Source organism: Scyliorhinus torazame, chromosome 25 (assembly GCF_047496885.1).
Source record: "Scyliorhinus torazame isolate Kashiwa2021f chromosome 25, sScyTor2.1, whole genome shotgun sequence".
Taxonomy (NCBI): Eukaryota; Metazoa; Chordata; class Chondrichthyes; order Carcharhiniformes; family Scyliorhinidae; genus Scyliorhinus; species Scyliorhinus torazame.
Window position 1 is genome coordinate 42023557 of NC_092731.1, and position 13597 is coordinate 42037153.

General features: G+C 50.0%; 1 protein-coding gene across 2 annotated transcripts in view; it reads left to right on the forward strand.

Annotated features, from left to right (window-relative positions):
* LOC140402504 (uromodulin-like) overlaps positions 1-11757 on the forward strand; it is a 38571-nt gene extending 26814 nt beyond the window's left edge. For both annotated transcript variants that reach the window (XM_072490354.1, XM_072490355.1), the window contains exons 6-8: positions 2966-3064; positions 7946-8028; positions 10494-11757. In XM_072490354.1, coding sequence (XP_072346455.1) covers positions 2966-3064; positions 7946-8028; positions 10494-10559 — 248 coding nt within the window. In that variant the 3' untranslated portion in view covers positions 10560-11757. The remainder of the gene's footprint in view (positions 1-2965; positions 3065-7945; positions 8029-10493) is intronic.
* The last annotated feature ends 1840 nt before the right edge of the window (positions 11758-13597 follow it).

The following is a 13597-nucleotide window of genomic DNA, read 5'->3' on the forward strand; positions in this document are numbered from 1 at the left end:
ATGTGCAGATTATTTCTCAAATGGTGAGAGATTAGAAAGTGTAAACGTACAAAGGGAGCTGGGAGTCCTCATCAATAAGTCACTGAGACCCAGCATGCATTTACAACGAGCAGTTAGGAAGTGAATGGTATGTTAGGCTTTGTCAGCAGAGAATTGGAGTCCAGGAGCAGCAAAATCTTGCTGCAAATTTATAGAACTCTGATTAGACCAAACCCCGAATGGTTTGTGTCGATGTGGTTCCTTATAGAATCACAGAATCACACAGTGCAGAAGAGGCCCTTCGGCCCATCGAGTCTGCACCGATGCATGAAAAGCAGCTGACCTGCCCACCTCATCCCATTGGCCAGCACTTGTCCCACAGCCTCGAATGTTACAATGTGCCAAGAACTCAGCCAGGTACTTTTTACAGGATGTGAGGCAACCGCCTCCACCACCCTCCCAGCCAGTGTGTTCCAGACCGTCACCACCCTCCCAGCCAGTGTGTTCCAGACCGTCACCACCCTCCCAGCCAGTGTGTTCCAGACCGTCACCACCCTCCCAGCCAGTGTGTTCCAGACCGTCACCACCCTCTGGGTAAAACTGTTTTCCTCAAATCCCCTTCTTACCCGAGGAAGGATATTATTCCCATTGCTGGAGTTTACCGAAGGTTCACCAGACTTATTCGTGGGGTGTCTGGTCTGTCTTACAAAGAGAGTTTGAAGAACCCAGACATGTATTCTCTCAGGATGATATAGACGGGCTGGTTAGAGGACCAGAACAGCGGCAAGTGGAATTTACCCTGAAACGTGTGAGGTGATGCATTTTGGGAGGAGGAACAAGACAAGGGAATGTACAGTGAACGGCAGGAAACGAGGAAGCACAGAGGGCCCGCGGGATCTTCGGGTTCATGTCCACAGATCCCTGAAGGCAGCGGGACAGGTAGATAAGGTGGTTAAGAAGCATATGGGATACGTGCCATGGCATAGAATATAAAAGCAGAGAGGTAATGATGGAGCTGTATAAAACACTGCTTAGACCCTGGCTGGGAAACTGTGTACGGTTCTGGTCACCACATTATAGGAAGGATGTGATTACATTGGAGAGGGTGCAGAGGAGATTCACCAGGATGTTCCTGGGTTGGAGCGTTCCAGCTCTAATAACAATAATGTTTATTGTCACAAGTAGGCTGAGATTAACAGGGCAATTAAATTATTGTGAAAATCCCCCAGTCGCCACATTCCAGCGCCTGTTCGGGTACACAGAGGGAGAATTCAGAATGTCCAAATTATCGAACAGCATATCTTACGGGACTTGTGGGAGGAACCCGGAGCACCCGGAGGAAACCCACACAGCCATGGGGAGAATGTGCAGACTCTGCACAGACAGTGACCCAGCCGGGAATCGAACCTGGGGCCCTGGAGCTGTGAAACAACAGTGCTAACCACTGTGCTACCACGCTCCCCTGGTTAGGCTGCGGTTTTCCATGGAGCAGAGAAGGCCGAGGAGGACCGGAGTGAGGTGTACACAATTTGAGGGACATGTAAAGGGTGGACAGGAAGAAACCTTTCTCCTCAGTTGAGGGGCCAATAATCAGGGGGCACAGATTTCAGACCAGCGGCAGGAGACATGGAGGGGATTTGCGGAAAAGCTTTTTCACCGAGAGGGAGGTGGGAATCTGGAACTCGCTGCCTGAAAGGGGGTGGAGGTGGGACCCTCAGAACATTTAAGTCGCGTTTAGCACTTGAAATGCCAAAGCAAACAAGACAACAGACCAAGTGCTGGGAAATGGGATTGGAATAGACGGGTATTTGAAGGTCAGCATTGACCCGATGGGCTGAAGGGCCTCTTTCTGTGTTGTGAAACTCTCTGACCCGATGAACACTCACTGAAACCTAAAACATACTTAATGCAGAGACAGGCTCGATGTGGCTCAGGGTGGGCGTGGCTCAGGGTGGGTGTGGCTCAGGGTGGGTGTGGCTCAGGGTGGGTGTGGCTCAGGGTGGGGGTGGCTCAGGGTGGGTGTGGCTCAGGGTGGGTGTGGCTCAGGGTGGGTGTGGCTCAGGGTGGGTGTGGCTCAGGGTGGGGGTGGCTCAGGGTGGGTGTGGCTCAGGGTGGGCGTAGCTCAGGGTGGGCGTGGCTCAGGGTGGGTGTGGCTCAGGGTGGGCGTGGCTCAGGGTGGGCGTGGCTGAGCTGTTTTCCCGGGTTTGGGAGTCTGGAACCATGAGGCACAAATTCAAAATACGGGGAAGCCAGTTCGGGCCGAGAGGGAGGGAAACTTTAAAAAATGATAAACTGACAGAGTTGTGACTGTTTGGGATCCTCTACCCCAGAGGTCAGCTTGTTCGGGTCGAGGTTTGGTGTGCAGGGTGGGGGGCTGACTGATGGGTGGAGGGGTTTGTTATGGGGTCAGGAGTATGTGGACTGTCCGTGTGGGGACCAGTCTGGGTAGGAGTCACATTTGTATGATTGTGGAGGCTGTTCCGCCTCCTCTCTCTCATTTGCTGAATTATTGGAAGGGTTTGAAACGGAGTTTTGGTGATTGTGGTAATAATGATAATAATCACTTATTGTCACAAGGAGGCTTCAATTAAGTTACTTTGAAAAGCCCCTAGTTGCCACATTCTGGCGCCTGTTCGGGGAGGCCGGCACGGGAATTGAACCCGCGCTGCTGGCCTTGTTCTGCATTGCAAGCCAGCTATTTAGCCCAATTGTGCTAAACCAGCCCCACAGAAGAATCTGCAATACTCAGCTTGTCTGGCACTGTCTGTGGAACAGACTTAACCTTGTAGGCTGCTGTCCCTCGGCCAAAAACAGTTTATCAATCTGCAAGGCTCTCTGGTCCTCGCTCCACAGATGCTGTCAGATGTGCTTAGTCTTTCCAGAAGCTTCTGTAATGACTTCAGATTCCCGGCACTTTGGTATTTTGTTTTGATGTTGTGATTTTGTCCTCACTCAGTCTCCCTCTCTTTGTGTCCCTTATTTCCAGCTGAAGCTGTTGTTCCAACTCTCCCACCCACACCGCAGACCACTCGGGCACACATTGCATCTTCAATGACTGTCCCAAATGCTACATCATCATCATCAGGTACAAACATCCAGAGGGATTTTAAACTCAAAGTTCACCTGGAAAACTCCCGGAGCAATCGTCAAACCCACTACTGAGAGAGTGGCAATTATTACTCTGCACGGTGTGAGTGAGGGGAGTGGGCTGCAGTGAGTGAGGGGAGTGGGATGGTGTGAGTGAGGGGAGTGTGAAGGAGTGAGTGAGGGGAGTGGGCTGCAGTGAGTGAGGGGAGTGGGATGGAGTGAGTGAGGGGAGTGGGATGGAGTGAGTGAGGGGAGTGGGATGGAGTGAGTGAGGGGAGTGGGATGGTGTGAGTGAGGGGAGTGGGATGGTGTGAGTGAGGGGAGTGGGATGGTGTGAGTGAGGGGAGTGGGATGGAGTGAGTGAGGGGAGTGGGATGGAGTGAGTGAGGGGAGTGGGATGGTGTGAGTGAGGGGAGTGTGAAGGAATGAGTGAGGGGAGTGGGCTGCAGTGAGTGAGGGGAGTGGGATGGAGTGAGTGAGGGGAGTGGGATGGAGTGAGTGAGGGGAGTGGGATGGAGTGAGTGAGGGGAGTGGGATGGAGTGAGTGAGGGGAGTGGGATGGAGTGAGTGAGTGGTGTGGGATGGAGTGAGTGAGGGGAGTGGGATGGAGTGAGTGAGGGGAGTGGGACGGAGTGAGTGAGGGGAGTGGGATGGTGTGAGTGAGGGGAGTGTGAAGGAGTGAGTGAGGGGAGTGGGATGGAGTGAGTGAGGGGAGTGGGATGGAGTGAGTGAGGGGAGTGGGATGGAGTGAGTGAGGGGAGTGGGATGGAGTGAGTGAGGGGAGTGGGATGGAGTGAGTGAGGGGAGTTGGATGGAGTGAGTGAGGGGAGTGGGATGGAGTGAGTGAGGGGAGTGGGATGGAGTGAGTGAGGGGAGTGGGATGGAGTGAGTGAGGAGAGTGGGATGGAGTGAGTGAGGGGAGTGGTATGGAGTGAGTGAGTGAGGGGAGTGGGATGGAGTATGTGAGTGAGGAGAGTGGGATGGAGTGAGTGAGGGGAGTGGGATGGAGTGAGTGAGGCGAGTGGGATGGAGTGAGTGAGGGGAGTGGGATGGAGTGAGTGAGGGGAGTGGGCTGCAGTGAGTGAGGGGAGTGGGATGGAGTGAGTGAGGGGAGTGGGATGGAGTGAGTGAGGGGAGTTGGATGGAGTGAGTGAGGGGAGTGGGATGGAGTGAGTGAGGAGAGTGGGATGGAGTGAGTGAGGGGAGTTGGATGGAGTGAGTGAGGGGAGTGGGATGGAGTGAGTGAGGGGAGTGGGATGAAGTGAGTGAGGGGAGTGGGATGGAGTGAGTGAGGGGAGTGGGATGGAGTGAGTGAGGAGAGTGGGATGGAGTGAGTGAGGGGAGTGGGATGGAGTGAGTGAGGGGTGTGGGATGGAGTGAGTGAGGAGAGTGGGATGGAGTGAGTGAGGGGAGTGGGATGGAGTGAGTGAGGGGAGTGGGATGGAGTGAGTGAGGGGAGTGGGATGGAGTGAGTGAGTGAGGGGAGTGGGATGGAGTAAGTGAGTGAGGAGAGTGGGATGGAGTGAGTGAGGGGAGTGGGATGGAGTGAGTGAGGGGAGTGGGATGGAGTGAGTGAGGGGAGTGGGATGGAGTGAGTGAGGGGAGTGGGATGGAGTGAGTGAGGGGAGTGGGATGGAGTGAGGGAGGGGAGTGGGATGGAGTGAGTGAGGGGAGTGGGATGGAGTGAGTGAGGGGAGTGGGATGGAGTGAGTGAGGGGAGTGGGATGGAGTGAGTGAGGGGAGTGAGATGGCATGAATTAGGGGAGTGGGAGACGGAGACAAGGACTCCACGAGATGCCAGACTGACCGGGTACAGCTCACTTTGTTCCTCACTAGTCACAATAAAACTTCAGTCCACTCCATGCCCCGGTTGCAGGGGAGAGAGAGGATAGAGTTTGTCTGCCTGCAGTTGCCACGCCTGGGACCAGTACTTGTCACTGGCTGCCTTTTGGCTTACTGTCTGGGAGTGGAGCACGGGGCGGTTTTGATTGGCCCGCTGTCAGGGTGAAAGTGGAGGAGAACGGACTCACTTTTGCAGTTTTGGACTGGCTGGTGTCCGGAGACCGGATGCTGGAACTGTGAGAGCAGGGGCTTTGAGAAAGGGTCATCTGGACTCGAAACGTTGGCTCTTTTTCTCCCTACAGATGCTGCCAGACATGCTGAGTTTTTCCACCATTTTCTTTTTGGGTCCAATAGACTATGTGCACTGCTTGTCCATAGCATGTTTTGGTTTTAATTTATTGTTGTGGGATTACATGGTTATTATATTTTTATTCTGTTTTTTACTTTGGGCTTAGCGCCTGGGTGCTCGCCAGTTGCGGCCCTCCTGCTTCTGTGCACTGGGGTTGAGGTGTCCTTCCCGGGGCGAGTGAGGGGGAGGGGTGTTCTCTCGCTCTGTCTCTCTCCTCACTGTGAGCTGCCTGTCCTTTCCTGGTGGACTGTGCTGCGTGCGGGCGCCTCTCCACCAATGTGGGGCTGTTGCTGGAGTCGGGGGGGGGGGGGTAGAGTTGGGGGCTGGGGGTGGGGTGCGTGCACTGACCCGAGTGCTGGCGGCTTCGCCTTGTACCGAATTGTTTGTTGGCTTCCTTGGGGTATTTTGGTGTTATTTGCACAGGACGTTCTCTCTCTCCCCTTCTGTCCCTCTCTCTCACACAATCACACTCTCTCTATCTTGCTGTGTCTTTCTCTCAACACACATTCTCTCTATCTCACTCTCTCAATCACACACACATTCTCTCTATCTTGCTGCCTCTCTCTCACACACATTCTCTCTATCTTGCTGTCTCTCTCACACACACATTCTCTCTATCTTGCTGTCCCTCTCTCTCACACACACATTCTCTCTATCTGGCTGTCTCTCTCTCTCACATTCTCTCTATCTTGCTGTCTCTCTCTCTCACACACATTATCTCTATCTTGCTGTCTCTCTCTCACACACACATTCTCTCTATCTTGCTGTCTCTCTCTCTCTCACACACACATTCTCTCTATCTTGCTGTCTCTCTCTCTCACACACATTCTCTCTATCTTGCTGTCTCTCTCTCACACACACATTATCTCTATCTTGCTGTCTCTCTCTCATACACACATTCTCTCTATCTTGCTGTCTCTCTCTCACACACATTGTCTCTACCTTGCTGTCTCTCTCGCTCACACATTCTCTCTATCTTGCTGTCTCTCTCTCTCACACACATTCTCTCTATCTTGCTGTCTCTCTCTCACACACATTCTCTCTATCTTGCTGTCTCTCTCTCATACACACATTCTCTCTATCTTGCTGTCTCTCTCTCACACACATTCTCTCTACCTTGCTGTCTCTCTCTCTCACACATTCTCTCTATCTTGCTGTCTCTCTCTCTCACACACATTCTCTCTATCTTGCTGTCTCTCTCTCACACACATTCTCTCTATCTTGCTGTCTCTCTCTCATACACACATTCTCTCTATCTTGCTGTCTCTCTCTCTCTCACACACATTCTCTCTATCTCGCTATCTCTCTCACACACACATTCTCTCTATCTTGCTGTCTCTCTCACACACACATTCTCTCTATCTTGCTGTCTCTCTCACACACACATTCTCTCTATCTTGCTGTCTCTCTCACACACACATTCTCTCTATCTTGCTGTCTCTCTCACACACACATTCTCTCTATCTTGCTGTCTCTCTCTCTCACACACATTCTCTCTATCTCGCTGTCTCTCTCTCACACACATTCTCTCTATCTTGCTGTCTCTCTCTCTCACACACATTCTCTCTATCTCGCTGTCTCTCTCTCTCACACACATTCTCTCTATCTCGCTGTCTCTCTCTCTCTCACACATTCTCTCTATCTCGCTGTCTCTCTCTCACACACATTCTCTCTATCTTGTTGTCTCTCTCTCTCTCACACACATTCTCTCTATCTCGCTGTCTCTCTCTCACACACACATTCTCTCTATCTGCTGTCTCTCTCACACATTCTCTCTATCTTGCTGTCTCTCTCTCACACACATTCTCTCTATCTTGTTGTCTCTCTCTCTCTCACATACATTCTCTCTATCTCGCTGTCTCTCTCTCACACACACATTCTCTCTATCTGCTGTCTCTCTCACACATTCTCTCTATCTCGCTGTCTCTCTCTCTCTCACACACATTCTCTCTATCTCGCTGTCTCTCTCACACACACATTCTCTCTATCTGCTGTCTCTCTCACACATTCTCTCTATCTTGCTGTCTCTCACACACACATTCTCTCTATCTTGCTGTCTCTCTCTCACACATTCTCTCTATCTCGCTGTCTCTCTCTCACACACACATTCTCTCTATCTGCTGTCTCTCTCACACATTCTCTCTATCTTGCTGTCTCTCACACACATTCTCTCTATCTTGCTGTCTCTCTCTCACACATTCTCTCTATCTCGCTGTCTCTCTCTCACACACACATTCTCTCTATCTGCTGACTCTCTCACACATTCTCTCTATCTTGCTGTCTCTCACACACACATTCTCTCTAGCTTGCTGTCTCTCTCTCACACATTCTCTCTATCTTGCTGTCTCTCTCTCACACATTCTCTCTATCTGCTGTCTCTCTCACACATTCTCTCTATCTTGCTCTCTCTCACACACACACACATTCTCTCTATCTTGCTGTCTCTCTCTCTCTCTCACACACATTCTCTCTATCTTGCTGTCTCTCTCTCACACACATTCTCTCTATCTTGCTGTCTCTCTCTCTCACACACATTCTCTCTATCTCGCTGTCTCTCTCTCACACACACATTCTCCAAACAGACCTGTTGGACTTTAACCTGATGATGTCAGACTTCTTGCTGTGCACACACATTCTGAGCTGTGATTAGTGTGTTTAACATTCTCATGCTGTGATTGTTGTCTTTAGGAGTTAACGGCAAAGAGTTTAAACTGGTGATCAAATTAATGGGAGACTTTGATCTTGCATCGATTCAGAAAATCATTCTGGAGGTGAGAAACTGTTTTGCGATTAAATATTGACACCAACACCTGCCTCTCACTGTCTGAATTCAGAGATCAGGAGTCTCCACGTCACATACAGCAGCTCCACTCCCCCTCTGCTCACCCTCATATTACCCAGGCAGCCCTCCTATCCCCTGGAACAGGTTTGATGGGCTGAGTGGTCTCCTCCTGTTGCTGTGTTGGTGTCGGAGCCTCGACAGTGTAACTAAAGCAGGGGATTTGTCACAGTCAGTCCAATTGGGCTGATCTCCTCACACAACAAGGGGCAGAATGAGATGTGAAGCAGTCCCACATTGCACTGCTGACCCCGGGGTCACCCCCTCTCTCTCTCTCTCTGTCATTCTCTGTCTCTGCATCTTTCCCTCACTCTCTCTCTCCCCTCTGTCTATCTCTGCTGCTGCCTCACTCTCTGTCTGTCCTCTATCTCTCTCTCTCACTCTCCCTCTCTCACCTTCTCTCTCTCTCTCTCAATCTCTTGCTTTGTCTCCATCTGCCCATCTTTTACTTTCTGTTATGTATCAGAGTAACAGCATTGGCTGGTGTAATATAACAACCAAATCCCTCGAATCGCGACAGTGCCGAGGGAGGCCATTCAGCCCATCATGTCTGCACCGAGCCTCGGGATGAGCTCCCTATCTCGGCCCACTCCCCTGCCCTCTCCCCGTAGCCCCATAACCCCATCTAACATGCACATCTTTGGACTGTGGGAGGACACCGCAGTACCCGGAGGAATCCCAAGCAGACACGGGGAGAACGTGCAAACTCCACACAGTCACCCGAGGCTGGAATTGAACCCGGGTCCCTGGTGCTGTGAGGCGGCAGTGCTAACCACTGTGCCGCCGTGCCACCCACGTGTTAATGTCACGTGTTACGCAATGACATAATCGGAGCGCTCTGTGGTCTTTTGTGAAGTTCACCAGTGTGCCCTGTCTGAGCAGCATTTTGTAAATAAACCCCTTGCACCGTGTGTCACCTCTGATTCTCTCGCTTTGGGGCTACAACAAAGAATATAACACCTTCTCTCTCCCTCTCGCTCTCTGTTCCTGTCTTCCCCGCTCTCTCTCTCAAAGAACAAAGAAATGTACAGCACAGGAACAGGCCCTTCGGCCCTCCAAGCCCGTGCCGACCATGCTGCCCGACTAAACTACAATCTTCTACACTTCCTGGATCCGTATCCTTCTATTCCCTTCCTATTCATATATTTGTCAAGATGCCCCTTAAATGTCGCTATCGTCCCTGCTTCCACTACCTCCTCCGGTAGCGAGTTCCAGGCACCCACTACCCTCTGCGTAAAAAACTTGCCTCGTACATCTACTCTAAACCTTGCCCCTCTCACCTTAAACCTATGCCCCCTAGTAATTGACCCCGCTACCCTGGGGAAAAGCCTCTGACTATCCACTCTGTCTATGCCCCTCATAATTTTGTATACCTCTATCAGGTCTCCCCTCAACCTCCTTCGTTCCAGTGAGAACAAACCGAGTTTATTCAACCGCTCCTCACAGCTAATGCCCTCCATACCAGGCAACATTCTGGTAAATCTCTTCTGCACCCTCTCTAAAGCCTCCACATCCTTCTGGTAGTGTGGCGACCAGAATTGAACACTATACTCCAAGTGTGGCCGAACTAAGGTTCTATACAGCTGCAACATGACTTGCCAATTCTTATACTCAATGCCCCGGCCAATGAAGGCAAGCATGCCGTATGCCTTCTTGACTACCTTCTCCATCTGTGTAGCCCCTTTCAATGACCTGTGGACCTGTACTCCTAGATCTCTTTGACTTTCAATACTCTTGAGGGTTCTACCATTCACTGTATATTCCCTACCTGCATTAGACCTTCCAAAATGCATTACCTCACATTTGTCCGGATTAAACTCCATCTGCCATCTCTCCGCCCAAGTCTCCAGACAATCTAAATCCTGCTGTATCCTCCGACAGCCCTCATCGCTATCCGCAATTCCACCAACCTTTGTGTCGTCTGCAAACTTACTAATCAGACCAGTTACATTTTCCTCCAAATCATTTGTATATACTACAAAGAGCAAAGGTCCCAGCACTGATCCCTGTGGAACACCACTGGTCACAGCCCTCCAATTAGAAAAGCATCCCTCCATTACTACTCTCTGCCTTCTATGGCCTAGCCAGTTCTGTATCCACCTTGCCAGCTCACCCCTGATCCCTTCCTTCTTTCCACTCCAGTCTATCTCTCTGCCTCATCCTGTCTCCCACTTTCTCTGTTACTCTCACAGCCTCTCCCACACTGTCTGTCCCTGAATCCATTTCTCCCTCGGATCTTTCCATTTCAAATATTGGCAGCAATTTGCCCCGTTCCTTACAGCCTGTGCCGTTCCAGCCAGTGATTGGCAGTGAAGGTGGCTTTTTGTCCCCAAACACTACCCCACAATCCCCCCACCCTCACTGCAATATTAACCATTTCTCCTGTCTGTGATGTAGCTGAAGCTGTCGCTCAGGAATCGATTCCCGGATCTGGACCTTCATTTGAGTGTCGGAGACGATTAGCTCTGGGCTGTGGCTGCTCCAGAAGATTGAGGGTGATGAATTGTACCAGTGAGCACCGAGTGACCTGTGTGTTCACAGCTTCGCTCAGTAATAGCTTTCCAATGTTCAGCAGCGAGCAAAGGGTTAATCGCTCGCTGTGTTAATGTTACATCGTGATTGATTCTTCTTCATATTGGGGAATGTGGGAGCTTTTAGTTTTTGCTTTGTGGAATAGGGAAGTATAACCTCCATTCGGAACTCCTGACCACTGGGCTGTGGGACAGAGACTGACCCCAAATGACCCTTTTTAACCGTCTGCTGAATGAGAGGATTTTATAAAGATCTGTGTCCAGTTGCTGAATTCAGAGATTTGTCAGCAGCGAGAATGGGTGTCCAGACAACAGTGAATCCCAGCACAATCTCTGGGTAGAGATCATCCTTTCCCTCAGGGTTCCTCGACAATGGTGTTGTTGGGACAGAATTAAATCCAGGATTCTTGTTTCCTTCACAGAAACACATTCTGTTGATCAAAGTGAAATATTTGATAACTGATCCCAGGAGCTCAATGAAACAAGGGAGGGGATCAGCTTTTCCGATATGTGGTGGGTCCAATCAGATCCTCCTTATCTGGAGGAGCGATATTCCTGATGGAGCAGAGAGCAATGTGTTCCCACCTTCACTCATGTCAACCAATAGACCCGGTGAAAATGTCCTGTTGGTCACAACTGTGCAGCGTGAAGCTGGGAACCTGCTCGTGTGAGGGAGCCATGATCAGGACTAATATCCGGGAAAACTCCTGCAGACACTGAACTCTCAGCCAGTCAGGCAGCGGCTGTGGAGAAAACCCCAGATTCCTGTTTGAGCGCAATGCTTTGGCTCCTGACCCTGAAACAGTAACTGGGATTCTCTCCACAGTTACTGCCTGACCGCCTCAGCATTTACAGCTCACTGGTTTGTCTCTTGTTTCTATTACACAATCAGGTCTGTGAGCTTCCCATTAATGGACTTTCACAGCCACAAACCTGTGGTCAGAAAGGTCTCGAATGAAGCAGTCGACTGTCCCGAGGATTGGGATTGTGGGGAGTTTGTTTCACTGAATATTAAGCTGAGAAATGTAAGATGTTCGAATCCCTCACCATCACATGTGGGCTGATCGGTTAAGCGGGTGTTTCAATGTTATTGCATGAAGTGTGTGCTCAATAAATCTATAAATTCTTGACCACAAGGTGTGAAAGGTGTTTCTGATGGAGAAATGTACAGATGGTGCCACACAAAAGGTTGCTGCACAAGATAAAGATGCATGGCATTAAGGGGAAAGTAGTAGCATGGATAGAGGATTGGTTAATTAATAGAAAGCAAAGAGTGGGGATTAATGGGTGTTTCTCTGGTTGGCAATCAGTAGCTAGTGGTGTCCCTCAGGGATTAGTGTTAGGCCCACAACTGTTCACAATTTACATCGATGATTTGGAGTTGGGGACCAAGGGCAATGTGTCCAAGTTTGCAGACGACACTAAGATAAGTGGTAAAGCAAAACATGCAGAGGATACTGGAAGTCTGCAGAGGGATTTCGATAGGTTAAGTGAATGGGCTAGGGTCTGGCAGATGGAATACAATGTTAACAAATGTGAGGTTATCCATTTTGGTAGGAATAACAGCAAAAGGGATTATTATTTAAATGACAAAATATTAAAACATGCTGCTGTGCAGAGAGACCTGGGTGTGCTAGTGCATGAGTCGCAAAAAGTTGGTTTACAGGTGCAACAGGTGATTAAGAAGGCAAATGGAATTTTGTCCTTCATTGCTAGAGGGACGGAGTTTAAGACTAGGGAGGTTATGCTGCAATTGTATAAGGTGTTAGTGAGGCCACACCTGGAGTATTGTGTTCAGTTTTGTTCTCCTTACTTGAGAAAGGACGTACTGGCACTGGAGGGTGTGCAGAGGAGATTCACTAGGTTAATCCCAAAGCTGAAGGGGTTGGATTACGAGGAGAGGTTTTGTAGACTGGGACTGTACTCATTGGAATTTAGAAGGATGAGGGGGATCTTATAGAAACATATAATATTATGAAGGGAATAGATAGGATAGATGCGGGCAGGTTGTTTCCACTGGCGGGTGAAATCAGAACTAGGGGGCATAGCCTCAAAATAAGGGGAAGTAGATTTAGGACTGAGTTTAGGAGGAACTTCTTCACCCAAAGGGTTGTGAATCTATGGAATTCCTTGCCCAATGAAGCAGTAGAGGCTCCTTCATTAAATGTTTTTAAGATAAAGATAGATAGTTTTTTGAAGAATAAAGGGATTAAGGGTTATGGTGTTCGGGCCGGAAAGTGGAGCTGAGTCCACAAAAGATCAGCCATGATCTCATTGAATGACGGAGCAGGCTCGAGGGGCCAGATGGCCTACTCCTGCTCCTAGTTCTGATGTTCTTATGATCCGATTGGGAGTGAAAACCATCCTGGTCCAGATTGAAATTTATTCTGACGCTGATACTGATGTTAGGTTTGTTCCTCCCAGTGGGATCTTTCTGTGCCTCTGTCCTCTACCTGCTTCATCTTCCTCTCTCAGTCTGGCCATTTTGCCAAGTTTTCTGCTGATGAAATGTCGCTGTTCACAAGGCTGAAAAACACAAGATATAGGAGCAGGAGGAGATCATTCAGCCCCTCGAGCCTGTTCTACCTCTCAAAATCATCATGCTGACCTTGGGCTTCACCTCGACTTTCCTGGCCACTCCCAACAAAGAACAAAGAAAAGTACAGCACAGGAACAGGCCCTTCGGCCCTCCAAGCCTGTGCTGACCATGCTGCCCCCTAACCTAAAGACTTCCTCAATTCGAGGGTCCTTATCCCTCTAGTCCCATCCTGTTCATGTATTTGTGAAGAGGTCCCTTAAACGTCACTATCGTCCCTGCTTCCACCACCACATCCAGCAGCGAGTTCCAGGCACCCACTATTCTCTGTGTAAAAAACTGCCCTCGCGCGTCCCTGAATTTTGAGAACAACAATCTCTCTTTCCCACTCTTCAAAGATGGAGCTTCCACAACTCTCTGGAGTGGAGATCTTC